At 41.1% G+C, this 24,684-nt stretch overlaps 5 protein-coding genes across 5 annotated transcripts; all 5 read left to right on the top strand.

Moving 5' to 3' along the window:
• Positions 1 to 5,640: 5,640 nt before the first annotated feature.
• On the top strand, positions 5,641 to 6,715 carry RB195_014490 (uncharacterized protein; the record flags this gene model as incomplete). Its single annotated transcript, XM_064204791.1, has 3 exons — positions 5,641 to 5,752; positions 6,504 to 6,598; positions 6,662 to 6,715. 3 exons carry the CDS (start codon positions 5,641 to 5,643, stop codon positions 6,713 to 6,715), a joined length of 261 nt encoding a protein of 86 aa, XP_064060672.1.
• Positions 6,675 to 11,750, top strand: RB195_014488 (uncharacterized protein; the record flags this gene model as incomplete). The annotated part of the gene is made up of 3 exons (XM_064204789.1): positions 6,675 to 6,773; positions 6,953 to 7,050; positions 11,663 to 11,750. 3 exons carry the CDS (start codon positions 6,675 to 6,677, stop codon positions 11,748 to 11,750), a joined length of 285 nt encoding a protein of 94 aa, XP_064060670.1.
• Positions 6,727 to 7,112, top strand: RB195_014489 (uncharacterized protein; the record flags this gene model as incomplete). The annotated part of the gene is made up of 2 exons (XM_064204790.1): positions 6,727 to 6,773; positions 6,953 to 7,112. 2 exons carry the CDS (start codon positions 6,727 to 6,729, stop codon positions 7,110 to 7,112), a joined length of 207 nt encoding a protein of 68 aa, XP_064060671.1.
• A 6,611-nt stretch (positions 11,751 to 18,361) lies between the features above and the next one.
• RB195_014487 (uncharacterized protein) lies at positions 18,362 to 20,272 on the top strand (the record flags this gene model as incomplete). The annotated part of the gene is made up of 1 exon (XM_064204788.1): positions 18,362 to 20,272. The coding sequence occupies one exon, from the start codon at positions 18,362 to 18,364 to the stop codon at positions 20,270 to 20,272; it is 1,911 nt and encodes a 636-aa protein (XP_064060669.1).
• Positions 20,273 to 20,315: 43 nt separating this feature from the next.
• On the top strand, positions 20,316 to 21,203 carry RB195_014486 (uncharacterized protein; the record flags this gene model as incomplete). Its single annotated transcript, XM_064204787.1, has 1 exon — positions 20,316 to 21,203. The coding sequence occupies one exon, from the start codon at positions 20,316 to 20,318 to the stop codon at positions 21,201 to 21,203; it is 888 nt and encodes a 295-aa protein (XP_064060668.1).
• Positions 21,204 to 24,684: the final 3,481 nt, after the last annotated feature.

Raw genomic sequence — 24,684 nt, 5'->3', positions numbered from 1 at the left:
AAGAAACCCCAGAAACTCAGGAAAAACACAGTTCGAGTTGTAGATTGCAGAAACGAGCATGGCCCGCTCAGTTCCTTCTAGGCATTCAAAAAAAAAAAAAACGAAGTGAGAACAGCTTTAGTCATTTTTAGATACGTTGGAGCGCACATCTTTTACACGCTTCGGACTCCTCAGCAGCCCTTTAATCGGATTTACTTGAATGTGCAGATCCACAGTCGTTTCAGTAATTTGCGACATGAACTCTACCTTTTTCGTGAGGTTACCGTACCACGTCAATTCTGTGATAAGCGTTAAGGGCGGCTTGAACTGCGGGCGCTGAAATTTCAAAACGAATAGGTAGGTACCGAATTGAAGGTAATCACGCCCAATTTTCCGTGCTAGTCTAGGAGAGAGGTAGGTGAATTAGTTCTGCTTGCACCCATGTCCAAACGGTGTAACTTTATAACGGAACGGAGCGATGGCAATGCGCTTCCGTGATTTAGCGGATGGGCAGTTTCTGCTGCTCACTTGAGTTACGTTGTCTGGACTGTGGGCTTTAGAAGACAACAGAGTTGTCCTACCATGCAATAAGTTGCATCGTTAGGTGGGACGCGGTCACACAAGGGGGTTTCACACAGTTTTTCTGATTTTTTTTCTGAAGTTTGGGAGAATTGGTTTTGATAATGATCACATTCATGGATTCCTCTCCGCTCTCATCTGTTAGTGAAAAGATCCGCAAATTCCGTGACGTGCTGCCTTCAAGAACGGAGCCACGATCATCTTCGCAAATTCTAATGCTTCCGTGCTCAGTGTCTTTGTGACGCTGAAGTTGTTCTCAAAAAAGAACATTGCAACGGGAAACTATCTTCTTCTCTGTGGATTTTCAGTTCAACCAAATTTGTTCTTTCTATCACTTCTTGAAATATTTACGTGGCTGTGCGAGGATTAATTTGATGCGTTCATCAATCCCTCATTTGTAGCTGCGTTTTTTTCCCTTAATTTTTTTCTGAGTAGAAGAAAACTATAGAAAATTCATCGGATTTTTTTATTGATTGATTTCATATTCGATTTCACATGTTCTGCCTCTCAGTGTAACTGATTTAAATTTCCACATCGGTTCCACGTCCATAGAAAAGTTCTACATAAAACAAAACTGAAAGTCATTCACTAACATATATTCACGAATTTATATTAGAACTAGTCTTACAGGTAATAAGCCTCAATTCTGAGATTTTCCGTCTTGTGACTAATGCTACATTCTTGGACAACTAAGACAGCAAAATCTGATTCGATTCGCAGTCACGTATTAAGAAAGTGGAAAACTGGGTAGTTTTTTTTTGATATTTTAGTGCTGTTATTATTCATATTGTTTTCTCATATATCTCCTATCTCACTCAATCTCTATCTCATATCTATCTCATTCGCTCAATTCTCAGTCATTTCATCGGTATTCTTTGTAGAGAAAATGAAAAAAAAAAGCTAGTACGTGTGTTGGTTTTTAGAATTATCAAGAGTATTTTACAAGAGATATAAAATGAAATAAATAAAAAGAGACGTTCATAGTGACAAGAATTACATTAATGACGCACTAATTTAGCAGACGACCAAAATTGTTATCGATCTTTCTTCTGGCTGAGATTTCGGTGTCATCACCTTATTCAAAGCTCAAAAATCAAAGACACTTGTAATCTGCCTCCTCGAATACCTCATCATCCACAAGATATGATTTGGCAAACGGATTACTCAAGGACTTGTCAGAGAACCGTAAAGCAGTGATGTTAGCGGGCCACCGATTGTTAGAGTTGCACCGCTGATGCTAACTAATGACGCTCTCTCTTGCATGTGATCCGTTTGTCAAAACCTGCAGGGTCTTGACACGGTGCCAACCCGATGGTCACGTCATGCATTCCTGTCCGTTTGCCCACTAACGCAATTATGAGTCGGTTCAAAACGACATGAAGCATGATAGGACTCTTGGCTGTTTTTAAGTCGCTTTCAACGTTTTCCGCCCCGGAAAGTCGGGTTCGCGTGACAAGATCATTACTACTACTAACTGTTACATTAATTATTTTAATTCATTTTATAGATGTAATACTACTATACTAATTATACTCTGCTGTTTCTAATTCCAATCTTTTATATCTTTTCACTTTTGTTGTATATGCACTCTTTCTATTCATGTCTTCAAACTGAGAAACGAGTGTTGGATTGGCAACTTCGAATTGTCAATAACAGATCAACGAATCAATGAAAAATCTGCACCTGAACTGAATCAGATGCGAAAACGAAGAACGACAAAGTGCTCTGCCCCAAGACGATGCCTTTTTCGGAAACGTTTTCTCCTATCTCAGTAACTAAGGAGTACTGGGGATAATAATTAGGATACCGTACGTTCTGAATTCAGACAATAAATATATGAAGACGTTGAGTTTGTAGCTGGTTTCATGTATCAACATAAATAATATACGTGAATGTATCAGACAAACTGTTTATTTAGAAACATTTGCTGGTCTTCTACGAGTAGGCTTTCTTTCTGAAGATTATTATGCTGGATTTCTTTCGTATAAGTGAGTTATTTGAGGACGTCGGTTTCTTTGAGTTATTGTCAAATCTTGAGACGAGAATGAAATCTTGATCTTAAACTTGAAATAAACATCTGAAATAGCTAGCACTAAGTGTATAAATATGAAAATTATGTGTAACTTGACGCAAGATTGTGAGTTCAAAGAAAATTTTTACTAAAAATTTCTTGGATTTTACCGTTTTTATCTTTTATTCAAATTTAACCACTCCTTGAAAATCTCGCCAGGCATTTCTTTGGATACATATCCATCGAAATAAATCTACGTGTATATAAATGTAATTTAACATTTCTTTGGATATCTTCCGTACTCATATATATTCAGGGATATTAGTTGTTCTGTAAATGAGATTATTATTTTGTTGTAAATTTGTAGTATTATCTTAATCATCGAAGAATAGTTGTTGTAAATCCAGTTATCCAAAGGAATGTAAAATTTTTATTTACAGAACAAATCCGTATGAGCTCTCATTTCTTCGTTTTTTAAAAATTAATAAGTTGTTCTTTAATTCCTCCACTGATTGAACGACGTACAGAAGTCTCTCTCGCGGGTCTCTAATTCTCTAATTTTTGCGTGGAATGAGTTCTCGATCTTGTTTCATAGCGGAAAGGACGCTTTAGTAGATGTGGGATTACGATCTAGTAACGGTACCGGTCCAGCTTCTATCCATTGGTAGTTATGGTTCGATTCTTCTATTTCCCTGCCCATGATTCTCTGGATTATATACCTTTGCTTTAGCTAACTATACAATTCAGTTTCTGCTGCCTGTCACAGATCGAGCAACATGCCTTTTCCAAAACTGGTTCAGTCGATTTCATTGATTCTTCCTGGTACAGTTCACTAATGCACTGTCCAGCGTTTTCTAGTGTTTTCCTCGGTCAGGAATGGGTTCACGTTCCTTTTTCGGTTTCTAGGTGGAAATAAGAACGAATCTGCTAATATGGCATGCAAGAACGACATTGGGGATTTATTTTCTGGGATTAATTCAATCTTCCCAAACGACAACCTTCATATTTGAAGAGGAAGTGTCACTTCTACTCTTTTCTTCATCAATTTGTGTTAACTATTTGCCATAAGTGACTTTGTTCTCCTACGTAACTCTGTCACTCGAAACTTTTTTTTTTGTATGTACTTGTGAGGAAAACAGATGTGTGATAAACTGCTTTAAAGTTCTTCCACTAATGAAGAAAATCCATTACTGAACGTGAAAAAACTTATTCTACAAAAAGTCTGTCTAACACTTTGCTTTTATTTTGTTGAGAATAATAGCGGAGAAGAATTCGCTTCTAACTTTATAAAATTTGTGAAAGAAGCGCTGTTTTGAAAAATTTAATGGACTGAACTAAACCTTGTTGTTTCTGTTTAAAAAATTCGCTTACTATACTTCTGAATATGCTTCCTATACCAATGAATGGAAAAATGTTAGAAAATAAGGGAAAAAATTCGGTTTTTTCTTGGTTTTCGTAGCACTCCACATTTTATGGCGCTAAACTACAAATCTTTAACGAGATGATCACTTTTCGAATAACTCTTAGGTTGAGCATTCACCACTGTCGGCTTTTCTATCATGAAAACTGCAAAGTTTTCAAACACAGACTAAAAGAAGTTGATCTACTTCAACTTTTCAGCCTCCAAATTCTGTGAAACTCTGTTCGTAATTTCAGCCCTTCCCGGCGGACAACTCATCTTCCAAAAACACACACAATGTTTACAAACCAATCCTAAGTTCAGCGGCCTTACCTTTTTTTTGGAGAATTCCTTCCAAATTTGTGTTTTGTCAACCTTTCGATGCGTTTAAATCTTTTGTCTTACTGTTTCCTCAGTTTGCTGTCTCTCATTGTTGAATTAGTTCTATCGTTAGCAGCTGGATTGTTTTCGTTTTTAATCAAGCTTTTGAATCGAACTATCCGCTTTCTAATTTATTAGTAGGGCCCGTCAAGTACGATATTTTACAAACCGTTACGCTTAAAGTTCTGTTCCGACATAATTGCTATGTCCCTCCACTTCTTTATCGCCCCTATAACACTAGTGCTTCCACCTCTATGCACGAGTTGCCGAACTGCCGGTGCAGTTGACTGCGACTTTTACGAAGAGGACATCTTGCTGACTGATGTGGATGCCACTAATATCTATTGCCTATGCTTTGATAAATTTTGAGGTCTCGACACTTAACTTCCTCTGTTTGGGGTGCGTTTGAGTACTAAATCATCTCGGCTGGAACCGAACATGGGACTAATCCTTGTATGTTGAATTCATTTTCTATTTTTATGTATTTTCTTCACTTGCTTGTATTCATCCCTGCCGCATCCTATTGGCACGCCACTGAGCATATCAAATAGATAAATAAATAAATAAATAAATAGGTCAATAAGTTTGAAAAGATGGTACGGACCAGTTCATATAGCAGATCCGGTTCGATTCCCTGTCTACCAGGATATCTTTGCGTGTTTTCGACAGATGTTAGTATCTGTGAACATTATTCCTTCGTAAAAGATGCGTTGTGTAATCTGAAGCCATGTCGTATCATAAGAATAATTTATTTTGTAGTTTTTGATTCTTCTTAATCAATACTATTGCGTGAATAATTAGCGAACGAACGCTGCTAGTGAATAAACTGAAAAAAATTCGTGCTTAATAAACAGAGAAAAACAAACAGAACATCTCAAACAAATAAAAAAAATAATGAGTATTTACCAAGAAAATACAACATTTTAAAAAAATAACTCAACTTTTTTCCGGGACTTGCCGCGTAAACGTGTACAGTAGAGAACGAGTTTGTTTCCTTCTTGTTAATCTTGTTTTCTTGTCCATTCGTTTTCCTTCTTCTTTGTTGGCATTTATAGTTTATCGCTGTTTCTGTAATCGATGACGGTTCTTATTTTTTGTATGTGTGCGTAAGCTTATTGAAACATTTAGTCGCGCTTTCCATTTCAAATTCCTTTTTCACGTACTTCATAAGACGCATGTTGCTCTGTAGACGTTCGGGGACGCGTTCATCTGCGCTGACGCCACGCGTGGCGAAGACGAACACTGAATGCTCGGCGAGCCTATTAGCACAGTGGGATGATGGAACTTGCTGATGGACTGGTTAGATAGTAAGGGCAAAAATGTGCACCCTCGATGCCGTCGCGTCGCATCAGTCCGATTGAACGCGTTTGGCGACGAGTGCATCGGCAACAATTCTCCCGTGGGTATTTTCGAGGGATACCGACCAAAAGTCGGGCTCCAAAAGACAAATTACATGCGAAAATTTGTGTAAAGTGAGAAGCGAAAATCAAAAAATGAACAGAAATCATCATTCTTTATTGATAGTCGAATTTGAGCAACAGCCAAGATTGTTAACAAACTTTATTACGGCTAACGTTTCGGCGTTGTCGCTTTCGTCAAAGCCTGGAAAGTAAAAACATTTGCAATATATCCTCTCAAATGCCTCATCCAGAAGAAGTCATCATCCCCCAGGATATTACACCTGGAAACAAAAACCAAAAAAGCCCAAATCGTTGTGCGTACCTCAGTAGCCGCGTTGCCGTGATGTTAGCGGATATCCTCGTGGTGCAATAGCTCCGCTGATACTAATCAGGATGCGACCCGCATATGACCCCGTAGATCAAACCCACAAACCCTTGATACAGAGTCAAATCGTTGATCACGGAACTTTTCCTTTCTATTTCTTTTTTGATATTTTGCAATTATCCAAAACGCCTCTAGAGTTCTTCGAACTACAATTTCGGTTTCGTACGATAGGATCCTCGCAGCAATGCAGGAAGGAGCATTTTTATGACATTATCTGCGGTGAACTTCGAGAGGAAACACTGCATTCGATTGTTCCTTCCGATTTAGATGTTCGTTAATAGGAACACAAAGCGGTCGCCCTGTTTCGCCGATGTATTGGTCTCCACATGCTTTGCGCGAAATTAGATAGACATCATTCTTTAGTTTCAGCGTTCCGCCGAGTCCTAGGTTCTAGTGCTACTGAACATCACCAGTTTAACGGACGAGATGAGGAGCTAATGACGAGATCTTTTGACGTTATTCAGGTAAATATTGAGAATGAACCCTCATAGTTGGTATACTGCAGTGGGTAGTTTCAATATGTTCAGACTGCCCTTAAACATGTCGTTCGATTGGAGCCATCGAGAATATTACGTGGATGATGCCGGCCATTATGCTTCTCCCGTCTTTAATAGCTCCCGAGACTACAACAACGACACGGTACAGTAATTGCCAAAACACTGAACATTGTGCAAGAACTGAGCTCCGTCAATATTTCACTGATCTTAGCGATTCTTTTTTTTTTTTTGCTTGTGCCCAAAAAAATGAAAGAGCTGAATTTTCCACAACCGTGCATTGTATGCTACTTAGCTGACCTCTTCTGCCATTTTTTGTTGCAGGTCCCTCGCAAGCAAGCACCCTCACTACGTCGGCATTCCACTTGTAGACCTACCACTGCCCTCTACCTCCCACACAAAAAACCTAAGTCCACATTCAGGTAATTCTCGACTTCGTTGCTCATTGCTTGAACTGGCCATTAACATTGTCAGCTCATATTGAATATTCCTCTTGAAGAAGACTTTTAAAATTTAACGAAAAGGAAAGGAAGGAGAAATTAGAGGGTTGATTGCGGAAAGTTTTGGATTTGTTCGTGTTCGCCAACAGACCGTATATCTATTACTGAGATGTCGTAACTTGTATGATTGAGGTGGCAGTAAATAATTCAGTTAAAAAAACCCTCTCTGCGAAAAATCCTTCTCAATAATCATTTCATTTTTTTTTTACTTTTCTCAACCTTTTTTTTTTTGATTGTTGAAATGAGCTTTACTCATGTGCTATCTAATGGCCCACTTAAAATACTGATCATGAACCGTTTTGCATGGAGAGTTTTCTCTGGTCTGTGACGGGAGGAATATCGCAAGAGACGATACCTCTAAGAATTTTAGGAAATTCTACAAAGCGAGCTATCTGAAAGCATGTTTCACGTGCAGTTTATTTGTTCTGCAACTTTCTTCCACCGATATTCACGGAGCACAACACGAGCTTGAGCTTTCGGCAAAGTTTTGTTCTTTAATTCTTTAGAAATGCACGTCCATGTCCTAATAGGAGGCATTCAAGGATTACATATCGCAACACTACACTGGACTCGTATGCACTTTTTTTGCTGCTCATAAAAACAAAATCTAGAGGATAACAGCTCGATTGTTGTGCGAAAACACGGAAACCTGATAGCCTCAAATCGCACGCACCGTAATCCAACAAAACGAAATAATGTTGGAGGACAGTTGCTATATTCTTTGTGTATATTTTGGCAAACCGCATTCCCGAGCAAACTAAGGTCTAATGTTAGTGGTGAGATTGTTAGGAATTTCTTTCGAAGAATTGTTAGGAAACAGGACGGATACTGTGCTTTTGATGTGCACATGAAAAATCTTAGGGCTTAAGACTTATTGTAGGGCACTTTCCCCTACAAGATTTACAAATCACTTCATTTTCACCCATAAACTGTTGGCTTTGTAATTGAGGATAACCTGGGAGAAAGCGGTATAACCGCTATTAACACGATGGTGAGATTTCTCTTCGAAACTCGTTCAAAGGGGAAAATTGGAGGTGCTGTTCCTTCCTAACGACTACCACTATCAAAAGATGAACGAGGTGTTTCCCTTTTCCCATACATGTCATACTGAACCATTATGGGGATGCTGCGGAGCTAAAGGACCGACGTATGTACGCTGCGCATTTGAAGAGAAAATCGTGAACTAATACTGTGATGAGTTCGAGTTCGAAAAGATTCCCTGGCGCAACTGAAGAAACTTTCAAAGTTTAATCTTCGGATAATCCCCAATTTCCGGCTTTGCGCGTTTGTTCAACTTCCTATGTTGTTCTTATTCACCGGCAATTTCCTTCTCATGCAATTTTTTTTGTAATTTTTGCATGTTCCAGAACCTGTACAGAAAGTGTGGTTCTCTAATCACTATAAAATGACGAGTTACCCGAAGAAAACATGTTCTCTTGCAGATCTCCTAGCTTAGTTCTCAGCTTGCAGTTTCCAAATTGTGTTTCCCTCCTTTATTTGAGTTTTTAAGAAATGATCAAATAATTCTAGAGGGAAGGAATAGGAAGGATAGAGGGTATTAGTGTGTGCTGTTTCCAAAATATTCACGGCTAATGATGATGTCGGTTTTCAGAATTTAAGGGGGGTTGGTGGGCTAAGTTCTACAATAACTCTCAATCGCCCTCAAAACTTGGCGAGTTCTCGCTAAAGGATACGTTGTTGCTTCTTCGAATCCTTACGTGCTAAATGCTTCCAAAATCAGCGAAGTGCAGGATGCTTCAAGAACCTGTGAAAGAAAATAAGAGCTGCCCTTAAAATACTCCGAGGAAGGGAATCAGCTGATGAAACCCTACCACTGGTCTTTAGGAAACTTTTATCGATTAGGAACTTTAGTACCAGTACTGCTACCACGATTTGAAAATTAATAATGATACTAAACCGCTACCACTATTAAACTTTTACTAGAATTTGCTAAGTAAACTCATCAACATTGATATCTCAAGTGGTCAAAGTGTTCAATGTGCTTCAAAGAAACGCACCTCAGTTTCGTTTGTCCTACGAGTTTTCAGTTCTACCGCTTCAACAAGTGCTTCGATTATACGTCATTTATACAGATATATATATATATATATGCGTCGTTTACACAGATTTTTCCAATTCCCTGTCATTTTTTACACACATCAGTAGACACCTTTTCCCTGCTTGAACTAAAATGCCAAACATTTGATCCACTTCTTCTCTGGATATTTCACAGTTCTGAAGAGGTTTGTGGCCGAAACTTTTCCTAAAATAGTTCATTACCTCAAAATTCTTCTAGTGTTCATAGCTCGTTATCAAACTGAACACGGTTTTTGAATGGATTGTTATCGGGGTAGGCCGGTTGTAGTGTAGCGGTTAGAGGTTCCGCTCCCTGCATCGATCGGAGGTTCGAATCCGTCCTAGTGCTCACCGAGCCCTTCATCCCCTCGAGGTGGATAAATTAGTACGAGATTTGTCTGAAAGGATAAAAACACTGACTTGACACATCGGCTGGCCACCGTAAGTCATTGTATAGGCCAGTTACACGTTCGTAAACCTCAAACGGTTCTGAATCGAAGTGAACGTGGGGGCGCATCCTAAGCGGATTGATTAACGCCAGAAACCTTATCCTTCATCCTTTATCTTCTCGAGGAAGAGTAAGCCCTCATGGCCAATGACATCTTCAATGGTTGAACAAGTGAACAAAAAACCGATGAAAAAACGTTGGTGAGTGGACAACAGCCTAAACAAATTGTCTCACCTGCCAATCAAAATCGAGGACATCTTCATGATCCAAAAAGGAATCGTTCAGCACCTGTCATTGGAAAAAAAACCATCTCTTTTGTGAGTTTTCTGCGTGTGAACCATTTTGGAAAAATAGCGCTGCAGACTAAGCATGGACGAGTTTCCCAGCACTTGTTCTCGAAATTTCTACGAGTGGTTCCATCGGTCTCTACCCAATATTGGCTAGAAATCTGCGGGAGTCTCCAAGTATACAGCACTTGACTCCTTAACGAGCCACTGGACGCACGTGAGTCGTCCGACCAATTACCGGTCCGTCTGACCATCAACTCGTTCTTCATCCAAAGAAAAATACATCTGGGAGATTTTTGAAGACTTTTAAGCATAGAAATGCACCCAATGTCGAAACGATTCTTTCCTACTACTTATTTATATCTATTTATGTATCTCTTCCTTGTTACTTTCATTTCCCTCTGGACGTTTTTTATCCGTGCTCCAAATCCCTCTTTCTTTTCTAGTTTTTTTTTTCTGTTCATAACCAGTTTATTTGGCCTTGCTTCGCAATTGCTTCCTTGCATCCATTGTTGGGTCCGCTATGGACTACATCTTACTGAGAAATGTCCGTCAAATTACCGTGACAAGATTCGTCCAATTTGAGCACAGCTAGTGTATTTGACGTCTTTTTTGTGGTACTGCTTTTGGAAGTTTTGGTGGATCTTAGGTTCAAGTACCAGCTACATGGAAAAATTACAAGTTAGTCCTGAAATGCCATTGAAATCAGCGTCTCCAAACACTGACGTTTGATCTATGGTTTTTTTGCCCCTCGAAGAAAAATAACAGTTGAGCGGAGTAAGTGAGGCTCGTATTCAAAGGACAAAAATCTAATTGGAGCAATTTTCATATTTTGCGTGAAAGAAGGTGAAAACTGAGGGGAAAATGTAATTACCATATTCTTGAGGAATTTGGATCCACAAAGCACAGAAAGTTTTGAAGACATAAATGTTTTTTTTTCGGTTGGTTTTCGTTTGGTTTTCGTTTGTTTCGGTTTCGGCGTGATACGCCGGAAATTGAAATGATCGCTTATTTTTACATGAACGAGAAAAGGAAAAACTTAGAAAAAAGTTGGGCGAAAAGTAGCATGTGACGCAAATTTTTACTTGTTTGTTTTTTCGAGCGCTGAATGGTTATGTCTTGCTAAGCTGTTAATTAATCATACAAGAATTGCCTCAGTTATCCATAACTTCTTTTTTTGTTAATGAATGAGGCTTCAGGGACAGTTTTAAAAGCATCACCCCACGAATCTGAGGTGGTGCAGATTTCAAGTGGAGTATTCGTATACGGGATGGGAGACTACGGAGAGGGGGTGATTCCGTTCATTTCTTCCTAATTGCCGTAAAAAACGGCCCGGAAGATGCGGCGCGTGCACTAGACTGGCGAGCTCTAATCGAACTCCTTGTAGGAAATAGTGCGCCAGAACGCCTGAAGCCGTATCTTCCAGGGGATTTTTTACGGCAATTAGGAAGAAATGGACGGAATCACCCCCTCTCCATAGTCTCCTATCCCGTATAAGAATACTCCATCTGGAATCCGTGCCATCTCAGATTCGTGGAGTGGTGCCTTTAAGTGGATGAAGCGCCTTCTCGCTGTACTACTGTTGTAATGCATCTAAGCCCGTATTTTTTCAAATAAATATTTTACATTTTCTGAAAATCTACGTATAATATATCTATCCTATAAACCCATAATTTCACTATTTACCTTACAGTTTTTGATTAATTATTCTCACGTCATCTAGATCAGTCGCTGATGACCACTGCTTCGGTCATCCTCAGTTAGCGAAACGAGACGATGGGCTATCCAGAATTCTTGTTGCACGCTCTTAAAAAAAAACTGACTGCAGAAGTCGCTTCAGAGTGTTCCATAGTGTCAAATTCGTTTTGCTGAGAAGCCAAAGCCCCGAAAGCGAGAGAGACGCTGCGGCTCGAAACGAAGGAGCAGCAGCCGCTGCCCCAATTATATCCTAATGAGAAAAATGAGAGCTCCGCCCCGTTTCCTCCGTAATAAGCCTTTGCTTTTGATGGTGATGCGCAATGAACATCCTTCCCACCATTCTTGTTTTTTCTCAAGCTACGTTCCCAAGCTAATCTCTTCATTTCTTTCGCATTTGCTTCCTGATTATTTTGGGGAAAGAATCGTCAATGTAGCGATTCAGCTTGGATTCCATTTTGACGGTGATTTGAGTGGAGAAGTCGCAGTGTGATAGTAGACAATGCGTTAGGAATTAGTCTAGGATTTGAGTCTAATGCACCCTTACTGTTATTTACAGTCCCCTATGGATCACTTCCGCTTAAACTGTTCAGTGTATATGCCATACGTGGTTTTGTTGCTGTCGCTGTTTAGTTTCATACGGACCTTTCAATGAGGAACTCATTCAGCACAGAAGTATATGAACTGCGCCGAGATTTTCTGGAACTGTAACCGTGTCTCCATGCACCATGTAGATTTGGATGGTTTTTTGTCGAACAAATAGGTCAAAAAGGAAATTTCTCTATGGAAGACTAGTAAATCATTATTTTCTGTGCTATACTAGATTAAACTTCACGTTCAGTGAGGAGCTGCAAAGGAAAACTGCTACAGACCAGTTTTCCTTTGCAGCTCCTCACTGAACTTTCCTCTCAGCAGATTTTTTACTGCTTTAGGACATCACACAAGCAGGAATTTTTCTCATCACAATAGCAGAAATAAGGTAGCGTTCGCAATGTTATCTGCTATATTTTGTCAAATGAGATGTATGACACTTTGCCAATTGAGCCATATGTTCCCCGTAGCCGTGCATGCACATCCTTCAATATTCTTCCTTCTTGATTGCGTTTCCGAAAATCTCTTGGTTCTCAAGAGCAGACCGGGAGCTTAGGTTCCCTACAATGAAATCAAATCAAAAAATCATGAAAAAAAAAAACAAAAAATCGGTGCAGTCAAACAATCCAACGCAATAAATCCTTTTTTTAGAAAAAGAAATGAAAGAGAAACAATTAAAAGTCACAGAAGCGATTAGGAAATAAAATAGAAGGAAATTACATTGTCTAATCGCAAAGCGTCGTCTTGCGTGAAACGTTCCACAAATAATGATTTTTAGTCTTCTAAATGTGAGCAGACTGCTTATTTTCATCATACATTTTTGTGCTAAGGCACCCTATCAATCGCTGTTGTGGTGTGGGTGGTTTCGATGATATCAGACTTGTGGCTACCTACTGCTTTCTGAACGAAACTGCTCAGTAAATTTAGCTAATTTATTTCTTCTCACCCGTCGCGAGAACTTCAAAGTTGACCATTCCTGGAGGATGGTGAATGTCGCGGAAAAGTAAATGAAGCTTTGATGTTTAAATTTTCTCTTCATGTTTCTTAGCGGGGCGCTTCTATGAAATTTTTCGAGAAATATGTTTATAAGTCTGCGACAAAAGTCTCGGCGATGAGTTTATTGAAATCCATTTTTTCAACAAAACAAATGTTTCGAAATCGATTCGTCTGACTGCATTTAGCAAATTTGGAGAAACAATATAACACTCTGGATTTGATCCGGAATGTTGATCTCTTCTTGTTATTTCTACCAAGATCGGAACGAAATGGAAAAGCTTTGCGTTTACCAGTGTTGCTAATAAATTTAGCAATTTAGAAAAGAAAATTCAATTACGACTTACCCCAGCTGTGATTGGCAGTAATAGGCAAAAGCAGTGATGCTGTCATTGAGACAGCAGCTTTCAGTTGAAAAAATCTCTCAGTTCAGTATTCCGACATAAATTCATTTTGTCGTAGTGGACAGAGTTGAGATTTGATGAGGACCCGTGCACGAAAAGTTGCATTTCATTGAAAATTGAAATCTAAACTATAATATTGTTTTAAAATCGGTAGTGGTTTTAGAGAGTAACACTGACGTGGAACAAAAATTGTCGACGGTATCTGAGCATCCTTAAATGGTCTCAGGGCATTTTGAAATTTAGTTTCATTTTAGAGAAAGACGATAACATTTTTAGAATAGAAATTGATGATTGAAACAGCATCATACAATAAAGGAAGGTATTTCAGGTATTTATCCAAATTAGCCTTCCAAGTTCTTTTTCCTAGTCCTTCTTTAGATTTGACTTTCCAAAAATTGTTACAAGTAACCTCAGAACAAAAGACAAACAAGGTAACAATTTTACTGTTGAGCTCTTCACAAAATGGAAAAGATCTAATGAATATGAATACGGCATAATAAGTTACATCAATACATTATTCTGTTAGATAGATTTAAGACTTAATGAAGTAGAATAAGGGCTAGGACATGATTCTAAATGAATATTGGTGTTTACTCTTATTTTTAAGAAGAGCTATAATGCGTAGTTCTTCTACCGCCAATCCGCTTCGGTAGTGGATGGAGGTGGAGAGCTCAGTTCCACTGCATGGAATTGATCCGCTAGACGACGAGACTTCTTGCAGACCATTAATATCGATTGCGAACAGGAAAACAGCCGGATGAGCTGACGATGCTCTTATTTTAACGGTTTTGCAACAAAGAAGGAAAACAAAGCGAAAAAAAAAATTAACGTTGTCCCTGGTCGTCAGCAAACACATATCCAAGAGAAATACTTCATCACCAAAGCGTCAAAGTCCATAAATTGCGAATATTTTAATGTTCGCTCCGATCTACACTTTTCATTATGCAGTATGCCTTTGGAAAGCTTGCTGTTTCATCTACTCCCGGTTTTTCTCCGAACATATCGTAAAAACTGAAGTAATTCTAGAATGGATGTGAAAATTTCTCTACTGAAGAATGTCGACGCGTTTGACTAAAGCAGAAGTCTTTTCTCAAAATATGCGTTTTCTTAAGAACATAAGCATTCCTGCGAACGTTTTTGAGAATGTTTCTAAGTCGTTTACATGGAAAGAATCCTCAGAAATCCTCAGAATTTATGACTTTGCTATGTGCCAGCTTCCGAAACTTCCAGAGAAACCTTCGTTTCTCCATCGGCGCTGTGGCTCCAATTTGAAGTTGTAAGAGCACTGAAGAGACAATTTTGGAAAAGATATGGCCTCCATAGTCAAAAGTGACCCTCTCGGATTTTTTCGACAGTAAATTTCAATCTGTATCTGGTGAGAGCTTTCTTTCCAGTTTTCGTTCCCTATAGTTTAGGAGGAAAAAATTGCAGTCGGTTTCCCTTTTGTAATGTTGACTAAGATTTCTTTTTTCACCTGGTAGAAAGACGCAACGTTTTCAGTGATTTGTATTTTTTGTTGGTTCATAATGATTGTGGAGGATATGGAGGAGTACAAAGAAGCATGGAGAGGAATGAGGCAGAAAAATAAAGTGCTGCAGTTCGAAAATAACTTGACGGTTTCCATTCGCAGACGCACCGTTGTTGAGGGTGAATGAACTTAAGCGAGTGTATCACCGCGCAGATGCAAGTTACGGTAGATTCACCGAATGCAGGCACGCATGGACTGGGGCACAAGACAAGCTATCAGGCGTGTAGCACAAAAAGCCAGCTGTTTTTTGATTTTTTACAGGAGACTCGTTAACGTAAAGTCATTCAAGGACTTAAAGAACAAACTGCTTGGCGTGGATCAAACCTTTTGATGTTCACAAAGCCGTAATCGACTCTAATTCAAGTCGTCAAAGGTTCCATGAACGCGTACACGGTCTATCCAATGCTTTACGGCGAAAAGTTGCTGTATTTACTCTCTAAACCAGTGTCGTATCAACTTATCGACATTGAAGATATGATAGATTCGAGTGGCGGTTTCGAACCAACGACTGTGCACTCACACCCGGACTGCGCTATACCCACACCTTTGAATAATGAATCCTGCGTGGGTAATGCTATTTCACGTTTTTTCCCCTCAGCGTTAATCTTCGCAGCAAAACAATGGTTTATAGCATGTTTCGAATCCGTAGTTTTTTGTGGACATTCTACCTTGGGAGATCGTGAATATTTCCGACATGTTTTCAAGGAATTTGTCAGATCAATCTTTGCGTGACACCTTCGGGGAAGCAACGCAACGTCTGTTCGTGATCATATCGAAAACGTGGATGTTCCTAGACAAGGTGTGGATTCGTCTGTTAGCACAATTCTGTCGTTGACATCACACTTTTGATGGTATGCTATCTATCGGTTTGCCTCTACAAATGTGAGACTGGCTCTGTTCGTTTCGCCTTCAGCAGCCCCTACTTACCACCATGTTTCTAGATTAGTTCTGTCATTGACAGGCGTTCTTTTTTTGGACGCACTTGTCACTACAATAACAAGAATACTGATTGTTTGTGCTATTCGTGCGCCTAAATCCTATCTGGCACGGAAAATTCGGATTACTGAACGCGCTGTTTATGGAACATTCCGTATATTCACATACGCGGATCAGATGGCACGCAAATCTTGTAGAAGGAAGTTTGTCGAACCTTCACACAAAAAATGACTTTTGAACATGCTCAGTAAAGCGGAGAATAGACGTCACTGGTTCCAGAAGATTGAGGGATTGTTAGTTCTCAAGTGAAGTTTGGGCTGAGTTCTCTCACTGGAATGGCAGTGTAAGCAGAACACCACCAGTAATAGAGTTCTCGCCTTTGCCATAGACTCGGTATGGAGGCACAGGTGGAGTATTCAGTATTGTTAAAATTATTGTTATTATTGTTGTTTATTATGGAATCAGACGTGGAGGCTTTATGAAAAATCACGTCTGAAATAATTATGAAATCAAAAATCAATGTGAAGGGGTACTTCTTCATTCACCATGATCTTCTCTTTTCATTTCTCTTGCTGGATCAACTGAAGTGGAGCAACTCATACAGAAATTGTTGAAAGCAATAGCACTTCTGAATAGTGAATCACGTGAGGGCCAGTTAAAATTGCTTGAAAATATGTATCTGTCAACAAGTCAGTGCCGAAAGTAGGAGTGGAAAATTATTGTAGTGGAGGGAAGAAGGTGAAAATTCATTATTGGAATGTATCTTAACGACGATGCTAATTTTTCCACGAAGTAAACTAGGTTGCCAGTGATTTTTTATCCCTTTACTTCCAATGCGACATATCAGTGCTAACGTTAACATTAATGGATCGGATAAATTAATATACTGGTAGATTGATAGATAGATGCTTATCTTTGACTGTAAAATTTCTACAATAGTGGTCCGAGTTAGCTCTTCTTCTGCGTCCGTAGATGTCTTTTTGAAGATGTTGACTCTAAGATACCCGTACTGAGCTGAACCTGTTCTTTCCTCAAAATCACTCGTGTAATTACAGTAATTTAGTACTTCGATTTTCTGTTGGGATTGTCATTCGAAGATTTTCAAGTTATCAAAACCGGTTCTCAAGTTGCTTGTTACAAAGAAGTATTGTAATATCATGCAGAACTTTCGGACTTAGCATTTTTGTTGGCTGATCCAAAAGAAGAAATATTCGCGAAAAAAACGCTCTCGGCTAAACTGGTTTTATTTCGTAGCTACTGCAATCTTCTTGTGAATGTAGGTTCTTCTGCTAGAATTAGCTCCTATGTTAGTAGAGGTGCTGGTGTTTATTGGAATTCTCCTCCCACTCACAGCGGTGGTGCCATTTGTAGTTTTCGATTCCTGCAGATCGTCAGATCCTTCTAAAAATTTGAAGATCATGAGGTGAGAACTTTTGTTTAAAAGTCACAAATAGCTCTTCTGGGTTGTATTGACCGAGATCTATCCGATACTTTTCAATTTTCGCAATTCACGCCTTTTCTCGTCAGTGACGGTGCAGTGTCGCTGCACTTCTATTTGCAAGTTCTGTAAGCGTATTCGGTAAGCGCAGTGACAAGGCAGCACTAAAAATGCAGTGGAGAAGGGTGGGCTGCATTCTCTGAAATAACGGGGATTAGCGTGTTGGTAAGAGCGGTGCGATACATCTGAGCGATCGATGGTTTGTAACCGTCTCGACCAAGGCTCTTATTTCTCCGGTGTCGATAAATTGGGACCAGACACCCACGCGGAATAGGAACACTAACTTCACGTATGGTTGTGTATCTCCCTCACTAGAGGGATCACAGCCGGTTAGTCGCGAGGCTACGTGGCGCGTCCCCGGGTGGCGGATAGGGGGCTAAACGCGGACCAAAAGCGACCTTGCGCTTGCCCAGAGACGCAGGTGGATTCAGGGGATGGACTCCCTGTTTCTGCTGAGCCAGGACTGACTCATGACATCCTTGTATCCCACGTCGGTCCGGCCAAAAGCCTGCAATCAAGTGACTGGGAGGTGCAAGGGAGGCGGTTTGGAGTCGCCTCCAACAAATAAACTCCACATGTCCACACCGGGAGAACGAAAGTTCTCCCAGAAACTCATGGGACTAGAGGCTTGCAACCTGCCCATGGGTTTTAAAATTTTAAGCAAAACACAGTAATAGAAAAGAGTCTCCTGATTCCGGAGGAAAGCCTGGTACGGTAGCGCCAGGTAGGACGGGGTTGCAGGAGTCATGTAGGCTACCAAAACGGAAAAGGACTAGGATGGCGATCTGTACTTATAACGCACGTACGCTTGCATCGGAAGCGGCCATCGAAGATCTGATGATGCAAGCCAAGAAGATCAAGTACGACGTCATCGGACTGACCGAGACGAGACGACGTCACCCTCTCAACGCCGTATATGAAACTGGAGAAGAACTGTTCTTAGGAACATGCGACAGTAGAGGTGTTGGTGGAGTTGGCGTCCTCGTCAACACGAGTATGGCAAAGAACATCGACTCTTTTGAACAACTTACGACCCGAATCGGACGTCTGCGGATGAGAAGATGTGGCCCAATACCAGCTTTGACTATCTTCGTCGTTTACGCTCCAACATCAAGCTACGAAGAAGAAGAAGTCGAAGCTTTCTATATGGACCTGGAGAAGTTCTACCAAGAAGATCATGCCTTCTACAAGGTCATAGTTGGCGATTTCAACGCTAAGGTTGGCCCAAGAAGAACGCCGGAGGAACTTCACATCGGGACCCACGGCCTACAATGGAATGACCAGGGAGAGAGGCTCTCCGAGTTCATCATGACGACTAAGACCATCCATGGGAACTCGCAATTTCAGAAGCCCTCTTCTTTACGCTGGACGTGGGAGTCACCCGGTGGAGGGTACCGTAATGAAATAGACCACATCATCGTCAATAGAAGGTTCTGCCTGACGGACGTCGGTGTTGTACCAAAGTTCTATACGGGATCGGACCATCGCCTCCTCCGAGGAAGATTTTCCTTCACAAGGAGAGCAGAGAAAGCCGCCAAGTTCAGAGAGAGAAATCCCAGGACTACCATCAACTGGGATCTCTTCGCTACGCTAGCCGGCTTTTGGGAAGATTCTGCAATGGACAACATCGACGAGGAATATGACCGGCTTGTCGAACACCTTCACGACTGCGCGAAGAAGGCTGAGAGTTTTAAAACCACCAAGAGGCGTCTGTCTCTTGAAACTCTTGAGCTGATACGCCAGCGTGGAGCAGCACGAGCCGCAGGGAACCGAGAACTCACGTCCGAGCTCGCAAGGCTTTGCCGAGAGGCGATAAAGGAAGACCTTAAAGAGAGAAGAGCAGAAGTGCTGGCTGAAGCTGCAGAGGCGGGGAAAAGCATCCGCTATGCCCGTCGAGACTTCGCCAGTCGCAAGACGAGGATGACTGCTCTCCGGAACCCAAAGGGAACAGCCATTGCATCGAGAAGGGGGATGGAGAAAATCATCTACGACTTCTACTCTGATCTCTTCGACAGCCATGTCCACTTGCCTCCTCACCATCTGAGGGAAGATGGACAAGTCATTCCAGAGGTTCTCCCGTCCGAAATACGACATGCTATCATGTCGGTAAGAAATCGTACGGCACCCGGTCCCGACAGAATAAGACCAGAACACCTGAAGAGCCTTCCGCCAGTACTCATCAACACCCTGGCGAGGCTCTTTACACGTTATCTGTCGGAATGCAAGGTTCCTAAACAGTGGAAGACCAGCAAGACCGTGTTGTTGTATAAAAAGGGAGATCCACATGACATCGGCAACTATCGCCCAATCTGCCTACTGTCCGTCATCTACAAGCTCTTTACAAGAGTAATCCTTAATAGGATTGAAAAAGTCTTGGATGAAGGACAGCCATGCGAGCAAGCAGGGTTTCGAAAAGGATTCAGCACGATTGACCACATTCACACTGTTTCGAAACTCATCGAGGTATCACGAGAGTACAAGATGCCGCTCTGTCTCACCTTCATCGACTTAAAGAAGGCTTTCGACTCGGTTGAGACGGAAGCGGTCGTGGAAGCCTTGGACAACCAAGGCGTCCCTACTCAATATATAAAGGTACTTCGAGAGTTGTACAGTAACTTCACGACCGGAATTTCGCCATTCTACAAGAACATCGCCATTGACGTGAAGAGGGGGGGTCCGACAGGGTGATACAATTTCACCCAAAATATTCACAGCCACCCTCGAGAACGCAATGCGAAAGTTGGAATGGGACGACATGGGAGTGAAGGTTGATGGTCGGCAGCTACACCATTTGCGCTTTGCTGATGACATCGTACTGGTAACACCTAGCATCAGCCAAGCGGAACGAATGCTGACCGAATTCGACGAAACATGTGGATGCATCGGTCTTCAGCTGAATCTACAAAAGACGATGTTCATGCGGAACGGATGGGTCTCGGATGCCCCATTCACGCTCAACGGAACGAACATATCCGAATGCACCAGCTACGTTTATCTGGGTCGGGAACTGAACATGATGAACGACCTGACCCCCGAGCTGGGCAGGAGGAGACGAGCGGCTTGGGGAGCGTACAAGAGCATCGAGGATGTAGTGAAGAAGACCAGGAACACCCGGCTCCGTGCTCACCTCTTCAACACCACCGTACTTCCTGCTTTGACCTATGCTTCGGAAACCTGGGCATTTCGCAAGCAGGAAGAAAACGCGGTGAGCGTCATTGAACGCGCAATTGAGAGAGTGATGCTAGGAGTATCCCGTTTCACGCAAGTGAGGGACGGGATTCGAAGTTCTCTCCTACGTCAGCGATCGAAGATTAGAGACGCTGCCGCGTTTGCCAAGGAAAGTAAAATAAGGTGGGCCGGACACGTGATGCGCTTTAATGACAACCGTTGGACCAGAGCCGTGAGCGACTGGGTTCCCCGCGATATTAAGCGCACTACAGGAAGACCGCCGACCCGATGGTCAGATTTCTTCACGAAGTCCTTGAAAGAAAAATATGATGCTCTTCGTGTCCCACGCGAAAGGAGGAACCACTGGGCTACTCTGGCACGCGATCGGGACAAATGGAAGAATTACTGGCGCCCGCTCGACCAGTTCGAAGATCAACGGGAGTCAAGGTGATCAAGGTGATGGTTGTGTACCCGCAATTCATTGTATCGTCTTATTCATGTTCTTGAACCACTATGCCCAGTAGAGTTGAAGAGCTTCGTGGATCCCGAAAGGATTGATTAACAGAAGCATTTCATGCCTTTCTTATAGAGGTTGAAATAAAAATCTAAAATTTGTACTCGCATACATACCAGGCTATTTCGGAAAAGGAGTAGACAAGAAGACAGCAAAACAGGCCTCAAAGATTTTCCATAAATCCGCAGGACTGGTGACATGGTGGAGGGTCTCTATGAGCACGTCTAGTCGATGAGTCTGATGAGGGAACACGTTAAGATGAGCGCCGCGTCACAGATATTAATTCGTCTCGCTGATCTGGGCAGAACCGTGTTTTTTTCCTTCACAGCTTTTGCAATCCCCTTCCCCCAACCACTTCTTTCTACGTCTGAGCACATTCCGTCAATCCTGGATATTTTCCGTCCCGTTCTTGGTGGATTAGAGCTGCTTCTTGTGTTTGATGGCAATTAGCAGTGCTTTGCTCGCCTGCTGTTCTGCCGTGAGGCAATTTGTCATTTCCTATGTTTTCCGGAATCAACGTACCCCAACTGACTCGTGCATTTCAACGTTTCGTAGCGACAATAACTTAACGACATCCTTTTGACTTCCAGAAAGATTTTTGATATTGTGGAGAGCTGCAGTAGGCGTACTTCTTGCGGAAGCACTCGCAATCCACGGCTTCCCGTGGTGGTCTGGAACCGAATCCATGGGTACTTACTCTTTTCGCACATTCATCCCTGATTAGACTCTGCCATCGGCTCTCATCCGTCTTTCCTCGAGAATCTCGCCATTTTTTTCTAATAATCACTTCTCTTCCGCCCGTAGGGCTCAATTAACGTTTTTAAATGAAAGCTTAATGTTGGAGCAGACTCGAAGTATACTAGATCGATTCTCAGGGTTGTTCTATGTTCATTTTTTGGTAGAGGCTATAGAATTATTTTTCAGTTTTTGATTTCTAGCTACAATACGAGTTTAAGTTCTGTAGATTTAGGTGGAATTTTATTGTTTTTAGATTCGCCTCTGTTTGATACCTGGTATTCTATACCACTTAATTTATCGATATTATTATCGATGAACTGTCGTTGTTGAATATCGATAAATGGCGGAAGGAATCCAAGGAAAAGAAAACTTTCGGCAAAATAAAAGTTTGGCTCAATTTCTAGCGAAATTCTATGAAGATTCGACAACGATCCGAGTAACCATAAATACCTATTTCTTCTTAATTGAAATTTCTAATGAATAATGTTATTTGTACTGTTACTTGTTCCGATTTCCGGTTTCTCTCCTCTAGACTTTTTATAGTTTTTAATATCTGTTTCTTTTATTTGTTTCAGATTCACGGAATTTTGAAATGCAAATGCTCTTTTACATCATATACTTGATAGACAACAGGTTCGAGACAATTCAAATAACACCAAGTTTGCATGAAAGTCACTGTGATGAAGAATTTGTTCCTATCCATGCTTTTCGATATTCCTTCTGCTCTCAAAGCGTAATCTGAGTTCCTGCGCGACGAACCTTCCTCATATTTCATTATTTACTTGCTTGTTTGTAGTATATAAACCAGTGCCTACCTTTGATGAAAACCTGAGCAGCGGGGTGCAGAAAAGCCATTAGTGGTATGACGATTGAAGGATGACGTCGACTTCCATATTTATGGCTGCTAGCGGAAGCTTAACCAAGCAAGAAGTATTTTTTACACTTGAATCAATGCGAATTGTTGCCAGGATTATTGATTGCAGACAAGAAAATTCAATGGAATTCAATTTGCTCAGTTGGTTGTTTGGGGCTGTTAAACCCTAACAATTGGCGGTTATTTTGGCTACCACTTTCTTGTTTCGAAAATTCCAACTTCTTGATAAATTTTCTTATTTTCCCGTATTCGCCTTCTTATGAGGTACAACTATGTAGAAACAGGACCAACTATTATGGTTATAATTTATCAGGCAGAAAGCACAAGTTGCAGATCCAAATTGCAATTCTTGAATCCTGGTGCAATTGGGTGTTGTTCAGATTTCTTACCGTGAAATCCAATAATCCGGGAAAAATTTCCAGAATTGAGTTAATTCTGACGTTCTGAAGCGTGCTGTTTCGCATGCTTCAGAACGCCAGGATTATTTCACGATCCACAGCTGCAAGCAATCCAGAGTGACTTCTATACGTTGTTCCTATCGAAACCCTTACATATCACATTACCCTAGAATTTCCATGACGTGTTGTAGCACACGTTCACCTCAGCACTAGGAGGAGACATGTGACCGTTGATGCCTCCTCAACTTTCTTCACTGAGTTTAACATTTGTTCATGAGGTGCATTTGTCCTCCTCGTTCATTCTCGGCATTCGATCCTGAAATGTTCAATCTATACATTGCGATTTCGTGTGCTTTCACTCTACCAAGATATTATTCGTCTCTGCAATATTGGTTTTTTTAGATACGCAAGGTTTCACGGATAACCATTTTATACATCGAAATTTCTGACGTTAGCTGTAGTGGGGGAATCCACATGAGCAGAGTCTGTAAAAAAGTCCTATTGATGCCTTAGAAAGCGCAAGTGGGCAAGATTGTGTTAGTTTTCTCATCCTTTTGAAATATTCGGGCATGTAAATTAGCAAAATTAAGGAATTACGACAGATGAAAATATGAATTGCTGGGTTTGTGATTTATCTGTTTGTTGGCCTCTAACTTACCCACACGTATTGTAACTAGCATCGTTTCGAAAACGAAAACATCGTGGTCCCCCTCTGTGATCGAACAACAATTTCTCACGAGCTGTCGAACACCGCGAGCAAAGGTGCAGACCGGTACCAATCCCCAGAGCCATCATCTTTAGGTAACTTGCCTTAGCATCACTGTCCTTTTGGGTCACTTAATCACTTTTTATTACCTAAGTATTAGGTATTCATTTCGGATCATTCCACAAATAAGGCAGTGTTCTGTAGATCACTTGTTTTTCAAAATTAAGATAAGCAAAATGTATTCCAGTGCAAAGTATGCTGTTCTTCATTTTATTATTATTATTATTTAACCCTTTCCCATGTTTCTGGTAAGTTTCAAATCCGTATCCCTAAAAATTCCCCTCCCTCTCCCTAAAATTTGATTTATATACTCGGGAAAAAGTACAACATTTGTTGGATGACTCAATTCTTGAGTGAGCAGGCCTTAGAGATGGATTCAGGAGCTCATTGTCCAGTGGTTCAGTGCTGAGAACATTTCAGGCCATCTTATTTCCGATCTCTGTCGACCGCATTTTGAGTTTTTAGAATCCTCTCCTCTCCTCAAATTATTTTTAGTTACAGGTTTGACGTTGTTATTTCTGCTACGGTTTCACTGTCCTCGTAGCAGCATTATCTTCAAACAAATCTTGCTTTAGTGCGCACTCGTTTCTTCTGGTTCTTCTTCAATCAATCTCTCTGCGGTCCTGAACGCTAATCTCCTCC

Source organism: Necator americanus, chromosome V (genome assembly GCF_031761385.1).
Source record: "Necator americanus strain Aroian chromosome V, whole genome shotgun sequence".
NCBI lineage: Eukaryota > Metazoa > Nematoda > Chromadorea > Rhabditida > Ancylostomatidae > Necator > Necator americanus.
Note: the sequence above shows the minus strand (reverse complement) of the source record. Positions and strands in the feature narration are given on the sequence as shown.